The sequence below is a fragment of the Paramisgurnus dabryanus genome, chromosome 9 (assembly GCF_030506205.2).
Source record: "Paramisgurnus dabryanus chromosome 9, PD_genome_1.1, whole genome shotgun sequence".
Classification (NCBI taxonomy): Eukaryota; Metazoa; Chordata; class Actinopteri; order Cypriniformes; family Cobitidae; genus Paramisgurnus; species Paramisgurnus dabryanus.
In genome coordinates, this window is record NC_133345.1 from 32,308,069 (window position 1) to 32,322,357 (window position 14,289).

The 14,289-nt window shown below is 39.2% G+C and overlaps 1 protein-coding gene across 1 annotated transcript in view; it reads left to right on the forward strand.

Moving 5' to 3' along the window:
- The first annotated feature begins 1,098 nt into the window (after positions 1 to 1,098).
- fbn1 (fibrillin 1) overlaps positions 1,099 to 14,289 on the forward strand; it is an 83,901-nt gene continuing 70,710 nt past the window's right edge. The window contains exons 1-8 of the mRNA XM_065257945.2: positions 1,099 to 1,248; positions 1,417 to 1,620; positions 3,507 to 3,589; positions 4,111 to 4,209; positions 7,214 to 7,309; positions 7,398 to 7,493; positions 10,822 to 11,019; positions 13,649 to 13,774. Of these exons, the coding sequence (XP_065114017.1) occupies positions 1,433 to 1,620; positions 3,507 to 3,589; positions 4,111 to 4,209; positions 7,214 to 7,309; positions 7,398 to 7,493; positions 10,822 to 11,019; positions 13,649 to 13,774 (886 nt within the window). The 5' untranslated portion in view covers positions 1,099 to 1,248; positions 1,417 to 1,432. The remainder of the gene's footprint in view (positions 1,249 to 1,416; positions 1,621 to 3,506; positions 3,590 to 4,110; positions 4,210 to 7,213; positions 7,310 to 7,397; positions 7,494 to 10,821; positions 11,020 to 13,648; positions 13,775 to 14,289) is intronic.

Genomic DNA, 14,289 nt, shown 5'->3' on the forward strand with positions numbered 1-14,289 from the left:
GGACAGTATCGCTTTGTGGTAGCGCTGCACAAGAATTTTAAATTCATGTAGTATTTTAATTTTATAATCCCCCTAATTTATAATCGTGTTCTTTATAGGGGGTCCTTCAATGCTTATAAGAGGTTCGGGACCACCCCAACCCCCCTTAATTCAAACACTCTGTTCACTTAAAGTCGCGCTCTTTATATCCAGATGAAGGTTAATTGCTCATTGGCGCCACCTTACGGTACGATCGCCTCGTGTCCATAAACATGAATTGTAAATAATAAAACAATGCGTGCTTAAAAAAAAAAACAGTTCCACAACTATTCCACATCTATATTATAATAAACTGTAGTAAAATGATTAGATGCTATAGTGTTTTGTAACTTACTATAGTAAATAATATAATATAGTATAGTATAGATCTGGAAACATCTGCTGTGTAAAAACATCTGAGAAATGTCTTACAAAAAGCAGTTTTACATCCATTCTAAATCATAAACATCATCTTTTAAATGTCTATAAGACAGAAAACGTCTCAGAGACGTACTCTTCATGTTAGATACAATCTTGAGTTAAAAACAGTGCTTAACTAACCGTATAAGTGTAGTTTGAGTCGTGTGTTGAGGGGAAAAGTCATCAGTTGTTTCCCATGAGCCTCTTCTCTCATTGTGTATTGTTCGTGTCTCTCATTACAGGAGTGAAGGTGTTGCCAATGAGCGCGCACCCGCGGGAACGCGGACAAGAGATGATGCTGCCGCTCAAATATGCGTGAGGGTCCGTGATTTAAAAAAGCGCTTCACGCGACTTAATTTATCAACAAACCTCCGCGGTATCGAGTAAAAGCGGTGTTCCTCTCAGGTAACTGTGCATAATGCAGATAAATAGGCTAGTACATACACTTGATCTGGTTTATTGTAATGTTTTAATGACAAATCTCTTTATAAAAGTTGCCCATTAAAATGCATTACTGAAATATTGTAAATGATTTATGTAAACTAAACTTACTTCACTTCGCGCTGGTTACCGCGAGATCTGATGAGAGAGAGAGTTTTCAGTTGCGACTGGACGAGATTTGAGTGAGAGTCAGATGCAGTAAAGCAGCCGCACATTATTCAGCCTGCAGCGCTGTGTGCTGCACATCTGCGCCTTCTTCACTCTCTCTACACCCTGACAGCTTTCATTAGCGAAGGAAAGACTTTGTTTTTTGGACACTGTTGTTGGATTAATCCTCTTCACCATCATCTTTATCATCATCTACTACAGGTACAGAAACTTTACCTCAGTTTTAATCTCTTCGTTTAAAGTCACTCTTGTAGTATTTTTCTCACAAACCACAATCATTTATAACAAGCACACATAGAACACACATGTATTCAAGTTTAACATTTGTGTTTTTTATTAGTTTTGTTATTAATGTGAATTGTTGTGCAGCGGGAGCGCGCGCAGAATGAGGCGGCTGCTCGCGTTCGCGGCGGGACTCTCAGCACTCGTGTCGCTGTGTATGTCTGCGCAGACGCTGGACGCCGGTGTAGAGAGTGCAGCGCAGATGACTGACGCGAGCGCAGACAGAGCTGCAGAGCAGCCGAGAGCGAGCAGATCTAAGCGGAGGGGCGGCGGACAGGAGGTCTTGAAGGGGTAAATAATCACTACATTGCAGCCGGTTACCCTCTGTACTATAGTCAAGTTTGCATTAGGGTGATACTTGAGGGCTTTCACACTTGACTTAGTTCAACTCTGGGGCTTTTGAAAATGTTGTCATCACACCTATAAAAACAGATAACCCAGGGTTTAGAATGACCAAAGCTAAAAATTTATCACGACTAGACAGAGCAGTTGCCCTTTACAAAGATAACTGGATTGTAAAAATCCGTTTATGAAAGTTATGATATTTTTAATATTAGAAATCAGAGGAAAAAGTTTTATATGGATGTCTACAGAAGGTGTGTGAGTGAAAATGCTGCTTATTCACATGTTTTTGCTGTAACATTCTCATTTTATCAGATATTTGCATGACATTTTTACAGACTTTTGTTAGTTTTTTCAAATTAAATCATGAACATTTACTGTTTTAGTCAGAATGGGCATCAGACTTTAGTTGGAATGGGCATCAGACCCATGGTAACCATGATATTTATAAGGATGCCTGCAGTTTTGATGTTCTGACAGGACGTTTCGACTGTAGTCTATTACTAGAAATGTGACTACCAAATTTCCGTGATTTATTTAAATACTTTATCCCCCATAGATTTAGAGTACAATGTTTCAGTACCAAGATTAAATGGATATACTTTGGTCCACCTACCTTTCAGTGTCCAGAGTTTAGTGGAAGCACACCACAATGTGACACAAATTTTCAAACAGTTGCTGTGAACTAAAAACACCTCCGGGTTGAAAGCTTAAAATATCAAACGCTTCCGGTGTTTATCTTCTTGTATTTATTGCTGTTTTTAGTAAAAACATTACAACCATGCGGTTGGATATTGCATGACACACATTATAGGGCCATGCGTGTGAAACAAAGCATGTGCTGTTCTGTTTCTGATTGGTTGAATCTTTTTTCTTTTTTTATTGTTAGATTAGGGTTAACCCTGCTAAAGTGGTGCTTACCTCGCTTTCATTCCTCTAACTTGGGTTAAAAGCAGAGTTTTAAACCAAGATAACCCGGGGTTAAAGGATTACTCCAGTTTCAGAAAAATAAAATCCCAATATTTTCCTCACCCCCATGTCATGCAAGATGTGTATGTCTTTCTTTGTTTAGTTGAAAAGAAATTAAGTTTTTTGAGGAAAACATTTCATTTTTCTCCATATAGTGGACCTTAACATTTACAGTTGCAATGCAGATTCAAAGCACTCTAAACAATCCCAACGATCATTGTTATATGTGAAATGATACTAATTAATATCTTTGTGTAAGTTTATTGTTTAAAATGGTCAGCAAGTGTGCATTTCACATATGTGGTGCGTCATGTGATTACGTAATACATACAAGATGAGAAGTTGTGCTTTAAAAGCATTTTTTTGTGTTAAAATGATCACTCATGATGGTTTCTCTAGATAAGACCCTTATGTCTCGGTCGGGATCGTTTAGAGACTTTGAAGCTGCATTGAAACTGTAAACTGCTGAGGTCCACTAAAGTTCACTATATGGAGAAAAATCCTGAATAATTTGGGAAAAATCTATAAACATATTATTTGAAATCTGAAATCAGTGAAAAATGCTTCTTTGTGAAGGCATTATTGAAAAGCAATTATATTTAAACAACTTCATAGCATTTAAACATGCCTCATGATGTGTTTTGTTTATTGCATAATTATTAATGCATCATCAAGCTTGTCACATGACACTTCACAGTCACAGGGGTACTGTATGTATCCGTTTCATTTCTGATTTTTTCTTTTCCTTAAGTAAATAAAAGACTATAGACATATATTTCCTGTATGTGAACATTACTGTGCAAAGTTGATCAGAAGATTGTGATTTTGTGACAAATTGAAGTGCAAGAAGCTTTTTGTTCCTGCAGGCCGAATGTTTGCGGCTCACGTCATCATGCGTACTGTTGTCCTGGATGGAAGACCCTGACCGGGGGAAACCAGTGCATTGTCCGTAAGTCCAAGTCAACTTCCTGTTTGATATGTGGTGACCCAGTAGAAGTAATCAGAAATGCACACTATTAGTTTAATGACATGGAGTGTGGTGAGTGTATCTCGGTGGAGACTCAGGTTTCAGTCTACAGGACGCTTGTTTTTTCTTCTGTCCTTTTAAAAGAATAATGAATGAATAGACTAGCAGCACTCGCCATAGCTTTTCTGCATGTTGTGTCGGGTGATATTGGCGGTCTGCCGTCTTGGCTGGAGTGATGTTGTTTACATGTGGAGGTCAGTGTGGTTAACATTTCAACAGAGAAAGTCACAATAGCTCAGATTCTCCCAGAGTTTATGACCTCTCATTAACTGTGTTTACATGCATAATGATGCATAGGAGCGTGTGAATGACAGGCTGTCCAGTTCTCTCAGGATATCCCTGTTACTCAATATATTTTGGTTTAAATGTGCATTTGAACTTCATAATACAGGAAAAAAGACAACCATCAATAAATGCATTTCTTTTTTTTGTTCATTTTCCAGCGATTTGCCGTAGCTCCTGTGGGGATGGATTCTGCTCCAGACCCAATATGTGCACATGTCCAACCGGTCAGATTGCATCCACCTGCGGGTCCAAATCAGGTACCAAAGTTCTGTTTGTCTGTAGGTCTGTCAACTCTTCTTCCACTTCCTGTTTCTAGTAATGACATCATTATTGTCCATTCTAGGCTGGGTTCCATTTCTGACACTGTTTCTGTTTAATGCTTGTTCCTAGACTTTTGTTCTTGTGAGATTCACATGTAACATTTAGACACTGTTTATTCAAAGTCCATCAGCACATGTTTGTGGGTCAAGGTCGCTCATTTTCAAATGCGGAGCCGCACGCACAGTTATAAAAAATGGCAAGCACTGTCAGCCTACAGCGAACGGCCGGTTTGGACTACAGTCCTCTATTTCCTGCTTTAATGACATTACTGGAACAGTTTTTTGACTAAACTCCGCCCACATGAATATGTCAGTCACCAGCTAAGCTAACGGCAAGCTAGGCTATCGAATCACAACACATTAAACAAACCACACAATCAGAACTCAATACGTATTTCTGAAGAAGGAACAAGGAAGACATAAGTTAATTGTGTGAAACATGAACACGTTATATTGCGCAATATAAACACAATCAAAGCTTCAAAAACACTGAAATAATGGGACCTTTAATGATGACTGTTCATTATTTTATGACTATACCACAGGTCTGTCGAATGTTGTATTCTGATTGGCTGATAAATGTTCTGTGGGTATGCATTAATTTCTGATAACCGCACACCTAACTTGTCAAATGTCTTTAGAATATTCACCAGAGCAATGTTTGTGGTAAACGTGGTATAAGAGGAATAATTGACTCTGGTCCTTTGAGTTATTTGAAAATAATGCACACCCGCGGTGTAACGGCACGACGCGATTGCACCTTGGGTGTGCATTATTTTCTTATAATTCAATGGCCCGTCGTCAATTATTCCTTACTTTGTACATGCCTTAACTCAGCATTACTTTAAGATCAGTTCATTATGGTTCATGGACCCTTATTATAAAGTGTTATCAGTGTAATTACAGTTAAGTGATGATTTATTTTTCATAGAAAAAAGTCTGATTGAGTTTAGGAGTCAGGATAGTGATAATAAATAGTGTTATTAGAGTAACAATTTTAAGTCTTATAGTCTGTTTTACAAGGCATTACTAGTGCTCAATCGATATGGGTTATGTGATGTCTATAATGCAGAGGGACAAATAGTTAAAATAAATGTAATGTATTTTAATGATGGCTTAATTTCAATGACGAGTAGATTATTGTAACAGAACGAGCTATTGTGTTCATGATCAGTCATCAATCCCTTAACTTATTGATCTGTTTAGATCATATCAACTGTAGCAGAAAGTCTTGCTTGTGTTTCTCAGAATGTAGTTTTTCATTGATACACAATCTTGATTTAAAGCATCCTGTTTGAGGAAAGGTATTAGATACGTCTGGATTAAGGGGGTTAGAAATGATGGTACAGAGTTGTGCAGAGGTGGGAACATTAGTTGTGTGTCTGAAGTGATCTTTTTGTGTGTGTGTGTGTGTGTGTGTGTGTGTGATGGGTGTGCGCGTGTGTGTGTGTGTGCGCGTGTGTGTGTGTGTGTGTGTGTGTGTGATGGGTGTGTGTGTGTGTGTGTGTGTGTGTGCGCGTGTGTGTGTGTGTGTGTGTGTGTGTGTGTGTGTGTGTGATGGATGTGTGTCATCTGGAGTCTGTCCACAGTCAACAGGCCTCACCCTCAGCTTACTGCTTCTCACTGGAGCAGAGCTAAAGCCTCACTGCCAGAAGATACGTGTGTGTTTGTGTGCATGTGTGTGTGTGTGTGTTCATACTGTACATAAAATAATAATATTTTTTAACATGTTTGCATTTGCGTTCATACAAATTACTTCAACATTCATATATAAACAGAAATTTGAGATATGGTAAATGGACTGCATTTATAAAGCGCTTTCATAGACCAATGGTCATGCAAAGCGCTTTATATATTGCCTCACATTCACTCTCTACTTCATACACCGACAGCGGTGTCAGCCATGCACGGCGCCATCCAGCTCGTTGGGATCAGCTGGGGTTAGGTGTCTTGCTCGAGGACACCTCAACACTTGGTCAGGTGGAGCCGGGGATTGAACACCAACCTTCTGGCAATCAAAGGGGCAGGGCGTACTCGTCATGATGAAAATGAAAATATTTTTATTTAAAACACTGCGTGATGAAGTGAAACTAAAGCGTTAATAAAAACTGAAGCAGATTTGTAAAACGTCTGGTGAACGATGATAGATAGCGCGAAGATTGTAAAAACAGATTCTTTCCCACTATTAATGACATTATCTTAAAGGAGTGTAACTACTCTAGCATGTAAATAATGCATGTAAATAACGTGAGCAAGAGCGCTCAACAATTATATCTATTCAACAGGCAGGTGCAACCTAGCTTTCAGGCTGCTCAAACAACAAAATCACCAGCTTACTTACTTTAAAATTAGAAGAACTATAGACTAATACAATAACAGTCTTAAATAAACCCAAAACATAATTCCACTTACAGTTCTCACGGACACGCGTTTTATCAACTGGCTATCCTCCAGACATGACGGACCACGTCTTTATCTCATTTCGGCCGTGTGGCACGCGTGCATGCTTCGTGGTGTAAAGCGCATTCGCTCTATTCTCCGAGATGTATTATCAACTGGCTACTAATTATCCTCCAGACAGTGATGGACCATGTCTTTCTCTCATTTGGCTGTGTGGCATCCGTCCGCGCTAGTCTCCGAGATGCAATTGACGGCCTATTGTGCAGCAAATTATAATTTTTTTGACAACCTAGTTAAGGCGGTAGGGTTTCCCAGCTTAGGCGGGCCGCCCAAACTGTAAAGTTCTGCGGAAACCCTGCCCTACCTACTTTTCAGTTCCTCTTCCTTAATAGACTGCAAGTTTTCTTTAAATAGGAGCTTTTCACCAAACCAATGTGTAGAAATAGTTAATTTAAAACCCTGCTTTTATGGGTTGTGTTACCAGTGTTTGTGTGTTTGCTGTTTGGGTTGTTTAAGTAATGTGTGTAATGTTTGTCTTCAGTTCAGAACTGTAACATCCGCTGTGTAAATGGAGGCACGTGTTTGGAGGATAAGTGTTTGTGTCAGAAAGGATATAATGGAGCTCACTGCGGCCAGCGTAAGACATCCCATAATAACAGACGCTCATGATCTGTACTCACACACATCAGTGTCATTTCACTAAGATTATCTCTGTCTCTCTTTAGCGGTGTGTGAGGCAGGCTGTCTGAACGGAGGTCGATGTGTCGCTCCAAATCGCTGTCTGTGTAATTACGGCTTCACTGGGGCTCAGTGTGAAAGAGGTAACATGCATACACACACACACACACACACACACACACACACACACACACACACACACACACACACACACACACACACACACACACACACACAAATACACGCACACACACACACACACACACACTTGTGAGACACTTGTTATAAAGTGCGGTACCTGATTGGTTAGGGTTATAAGGGTATAACAGCATATCTCAGCTTAATATCACATTTTCAAACTATTCCACAGGAATGTGATGATGTCCAAAAACAACCATCTGATGCATGTGAACTAGTTAAGAAATAACAGACAGAACTGACTGAACCATCCGCCCAAAACCAGTTTGTGTGTGATGTGATGAGCTGCAGATGTGAACCAAGACTGACTGTTCTGTTTGTTTGATGCTGGACTTTAAAAACATATTTGTGTCGCACAACAACTAGAAACATCTTATGACACAAATGAAATCAATCATAGTGTTGTTTAGCATTTTTCCTAGTAATAAGTGTAGTTCATTTAAAAGCAGTTAGATTATTGTAATTGTGCAGGTGCAGTCTTTCATATAAGGACACATGTACACCAAAGTGTTTTTTCTTAAGGCCTGATGCATATTATTTCATTGTTTGCAATGGGAGCATCACGTTTTTATTCCACAGCAGGCGCTCTGTGTTTTTTAGTCAGATGCCCAGAGAAACGCTGGTAAAACACTGAGCTCACTAATATAACTTTATAAGCTGTCCAGTTGCAGTTGAGGAGGTTTCTGCATTTCATAGTTCATGAGTTCACCAGTTAACTTGCGATTAATCGCACATTTTTATCTGTTCTATATTTACCTTAAAGTAACACTTTTCAAGTTTTTAATACTCTAATCAACATGGGTGTGGAAAAATATAGATGCTTCATGCAAGTGCACGGGGCGAGTTATGACCCTGCCATATTTTCAAAAATGAGTTATTTTTATTTTGACATTCTCTATTAAAAAACTTCAAAACAATGCATGATTTGTTGGAATCTGACAAAACATGCAGAGCTTCACATATTTAAACTGACAGAGTCACAAAATTAATTTAGAGTCAAATCCAAAATTACCACAAAAATGCCCACATCCATACCTTAAAATCACTGTAAAACTAATAGCACACAAAGTCAAAAACAATATCAATATATGTTCAACTTTTGTCTTTCTTTCATTGTTTGATTGACATTGAGACAGACAGCTTTAAGATCTACTGTAATGTAAGGATCTGATATAATCTTACACATCAGATATTTTTCCTCAACAGTTAATCAAACATTTACTTAAGACATAACAGATTATATCTGCACGAACTCTTGTCAAAACAGATCTTTTTAACACTGTTATTTTGTGTATATGTTTATATATCGGCGTCGAGTGCTTGTGCATCTGTGTGCATGTGTCAGTCAGCGCAAGGCAGATTGTTTTTGAGTCTTGTCGCTCTTAATAACATTTTTAACATTAATCAGGTCCTGAACTTTATCTCTCCTAATAATTATTTTTACATTAAGCAAGTGCACTTTATTTTCTCATTCCTGCATGTTTTAAAACAGAAACCAAAATGTCAGACGCACAAGTGGATGGACAACCATCCTTTGTGTATTAGTTAAGCATTTAGGATGGTACACTCCTTTCAGAAAATGTACAAATAAAGATCATTTTAGATGTTCAGCGACCATTAAGGACATTGGATTTACTAGTCGAGGGCTTAATGTTCTTATTTGTATGTTAACCTCCGACTCATTTAGACATCACGGGTCACATTTACTGTCTAAGGCTGCGACTCAATTTATCAATTTTGGGCTAGACAGAAACTGTGCGTTGCATTAATCGCACGATAATAAAATCAGTGGTGTTAAAATGAATTTGCGTTAATGCATTTATTCCGACAGCCACAATTTAAACACTTTAGTATACACTACTACTGTGAACTTTTTTTGTACCGACTTGGTACTTGTAATGGTTTTGTATTGTGTTCTTGTCTTGTTTATTGTTTATGTCTGTTATTATGAAGTTTCAGGTCTTTTATTTTGAAAGTGTTCTTTGCCATGTTTGTCTCTTGTTTCCCTATTCCCTGATGTGTCATGTTCTGATTGGTTCCTTGTCAGTATATATAGCCCTCATGTTCCCATTGTCTTTGTCAAGCTTTGTTCATCCGTAGATATTTCTGTTTGGCCATGCCATGCCATGCCATGCCATGCCATGCCATGCCATGCCATGCCATGCCATGCCATGCTTTTGTTTTGTTCATGTCAAGTTCTTGGTTATGTGTTTATGTTTCTTTTAATATAACTTCACTTGGGTTCTAAAATCGCTCGCCTCTCAGTGGATTACTTTAGTGTATCGAAGAACCGACAAAACTAGTTTACACCCGGTATTATTAGCATGTGCTTCAGGTTGATCCCGTCTGACATTCTGGCTTATCTAAAACACTGTGCCAAACAATCTGACCATCAGAAACTGAATTACTTCATGCCTCACAGAAACTTTAATGTAGTTGAAGTCAGTCATGTAGATTTTTTGAGTGCTGCAGTGTTGTGTGTGGTTTGTGAACTAAGGTTTGTGTGTGTGTCTGTCACATTTTTGTAAATGATTGTTAAATTGGATTTGTGCAGGAGTCAGACGCTTAGAAACTGAATACAGCAACATTCCCGGAAATTCTCAGAGATTTATTCAGCTGGTGAACTGAGATCACGAGTTTCATAATGAATCAAGCTCAAGTAATTTTATGTGTCGGTCTGTGTGTAGTGTGTCTGTGTGTATCTGCAGGTTTGTGTGTGTGTGTCTGTGTGTGTGTCTGCATCTGCATGTAAGCATCTGTGTGTGTGTCTGCATGGTTGTGTTTTCACACATGACCTCACATACACAGGGTGTTATCCTACTGTATATTACATGTGAACCTCTTTTTTTATTTAAAAACATTATATATATGATTTAAGACTACTCAACGTGCCATATTAAAAGTCATATAAAACATTGTTATTGCAACATGTGTTATGACAAGATGACACATGAAATAACAAGATGAAGTGCTTTGTACACATAAAGAGAAAGAGAGCAGGGTTGAGGCTGATACTGTATGGTCTGTGAAATCAATATAAATTATCAATAGATCAACATATACAGTCACACATGGAGTCGTCGAGTCTTTTTCGACCAGGTACCACCTCCAGTGTATTTGAGAGCTGTGGGAAGCAGTGCTGTCTAACACACCCCCTCTATTCCAGATGACCCGACCTCAGATACAACATCATTGTGAAATCTTTCCCAGACGACACTTAATGTTTCTCTCCATGTGTTCTTGTCTTTAATATATTCGGTGTGTGTTTTGCAGATTACAGAACAGGGCCGTGTTTTGCATCTGTTAATAATCAAATGTGTCAGGGCCAACTGACTGGGATTGTGTGCACCAAGACTCTGTGTTGTGCTACGGTGGGTCGGGCCTGGGGTCACCCGTGTGAACAGTGTCCTGCTCAACCAAACCCCTGCCGCAGGGGGTTCATCCCTAATCATCGCTCCGGAGCCTGCCAGGGTAAGTACACAAATGGTTCAGCTCCAATCAAATTAGATTGTGTTTGGTTGTAATGCTGGAATGCTAACAATCATGCTAAAAAGGATACGGCCTCAGAACACATTGTCACATGTCTTAAAGACCCAGACAATCGACAACACTTCCGGAAATTTACACTAACGCAGCAAACACGCATACTTAAAACTTTCATTAATTTCACTTTCATTATTGTGTTGATGTCAGATGTGAGCTGTGATGATGATGTGAGCTGTGATGATGATGATGTGATGATAATGTGAGCTATGATGATGCTGTGATGATGATGTGAGCTGAGATGATGATGTGAGATGTGATGATGATGTGAAGATGTTGTGAGCTGTGATGATGATGTGATGATGTGGGCTATGATGGTAATGTGAGTTGTGATGATGATGTGATGATGTGAGCTGAGATGATGATGTGATGATGTGAGCTGTGATGATGATGTGAGCTGTGATGATGATGTGAGCTGAGATGATGATGTGAGCTGTGATGATGATGTGAGCTGTGATGATGTGACGATGATGTGAGCTGTGATGATGATGTGGGCTGTGATGATGATGTGAGCTGTTATGATGATGTGAGCTGAGATGATGATGTGATGATGTGAGCTGTGATGATGATGTGAGCTGAGATGATGATGTGAGCTGAGATGATGATGTGAGCTGTGATGATGATGTGAGCTGTGATGATGTGACGATGATGTGAGCTGTGATGATGATGTGGGCTGTGATGATGATGTGAGCTGTTATGATGATGTGAGCTGAGATGATGATGTGATGATGTGAGCTGTGATGATGATGTGAGCTGTGATGATGTGAGATGTGATGATGATGTGAAGATGTTGTGAGCTGAGATGATGATGTGATGATGTGAGCTGAGATGATGATGTGAGCTGTGATGATGATGATGTGATGATGATGTGAGCTGTGATGATGATGTGAGCTGAGATGATGATGTGAGCTGTGATAATGTGATGATGTGAGCTGTGATGATGATGTGAGCTGAGATGATGATGTGAGCTGTGATGATGATGTGAGCTGTGATAATGTGATGATGTGAGCTGTGATGATGATGTGAAGATGTTGTGAGCTGTGATGATGATGTGATGATGTGGGCTATGATGGTGATGTGAGTTATGATGATGATGTGAGCTGTGATGATGTGAGCTGAGATGATGATGTGAGCTGTGATGATGATGTGAAGATGTTGTGAGCTGTGATGATGATGTGATGATGTGAGCTGAGATGATGATGATGTGATGATGTGAGCTGTGATTATGATGTGAGCTGTGATGATGAAGTGAGCTGTGATGATGATGTGAGCTGTGATGATGTGAGCTGAGATGATGATGTGAGCTGAGATGATGATGTGAGCTGTGATGATGTAAGCAGTGATGATGATGTGAGCTGTGATGATGAGATGATGATGTGATGATGTGAGCTGAGATGATGATGTTATGTGATGATGTGAGCTGTGATGATGTGATGATGATGTGAGCTGAGATGATGATGTGATGTGATGATGTGAGCTGTGATGATGTGATGATGATGTGAGCTGAGATGATAATGTGATGTGATGATGTGAGCTGTGATGATGTGATGATGATGTGAGCTGAGATGATGATGTGAGCTGTGATGATGATGTGAGCTGTGATGATGATGTGAGCTGTGATGATGATGTGATGATGTGAGCTGTGATGATGTGATGATGATGTGAGCTGAGATGATGATGTGAGCTGTGATGATGTGATGATGATGTGAGCTGTGATGATGATGTGAGCTGAGATGATGATGTGAGCTGTGATGATGTGATGATGATGTGAGCTGAGATGATGATGTGAGCTGTGATGATGATGTGAGCTGTGATGATGTGATGATGATGTGAGCTGAGATGATGATGTGAGCTGTGATGATGATGTGAGCTGTGATGATGTGATGATGATGTGAGCTGAGATGATGATGTGAGCTGTGATGATGATGTGAGCTGTGATGATGATGTGAGCTGTGATGATGATCTGAGCTGTGATGATATGACCCTGTACCCTAGTGTAAGCTGTGATGATTCTGATGTATTTTCAGACAATGACTACAGTATGGAAGTGTTTTAAACTCTCTTTGGCTCTGTTTAAGTGTATGTGTGTTGTTTGGCTTTGACTGTAATTCCTTCAACAGGGACAATTCTTTCATCGTCTGGCTATCTGAGCCAGACTTCTAATTTTCTCTCGTTTTTATCTGACACCTTCACTTCAAATGATTTTGTTTATTTTAAGCCTTATATATTTCATTTTTGTTTTCATCTCTCTTTCTCTTTATTAGTGTGTTGCTCTACACTCACATCACCTGTCTGCGCATGTGATAACGTTCTTGTGCCTATGTGTGTGTGTGTGTGTGTGTGTGTGTGTTTATAATTATTATGATGAAATAATGAAGAATTGGGTTAAGGAATGGCCATGAAGTAAAAGAATAAAGATATTATTTATGGTAGGGTCCCCTTATGCACTCAGACAGGCTGATGATTCTTCATATGATGCTGTTTTGAACATTTCACCCTGATTTGAATGCATCTATTGTATTGTTAAAGCGTTTCCTCTGTGTGTCTGTCTGTGCAGATGTGGATGAGTGCCAGGCCATTCCTGGACTCTGTCAGGGGGGAAACTGTCTTAATACTGTCGGCTCATTTGAGTGCAGATGCCCCGCTGGACATCGCTTCAGTGAACTCACACAGAAATGTGATGGTAAACAGCACACAGAATCACAATCTCTACAGATATCTCTTCAATAGAGAGTAATATTAGGCACATTGAATAAAATCACTTTTTTTAAAGGAGTGGTTTAACGCTATTTCATGCATTCTGACTTATTAACACAGTTTAAGAGTTGTAATCTTCATGCCAAACAAATTCAAAGTGTCCTTTTTCCTACAAGTTTCAGAAAGTTTTTTTCAAACATGGGTACCCATTACTCATCAGTGACCTCATATTCCTTCTATGGGCACTTCCCCTGGAAGACCACGGCCACACATCAATCAGAGTGAAAGCAAGGACGACGATGATGCCGTTCATGTTGTTTACATATAATGAAATATAAAGCATGTAATACAACTGTATAAGTACTCAAGATTAACATGAGATGAGTAGAAACAGCGTGTGTTATGGAAGCTTTAACATTATGAGTCGAGTTGCTGAGTTGTTATTTAAGTTTAATATGAAGTTAACATGAGTTTGTTCTTGTATTCTGTGTTAGCTGCAGA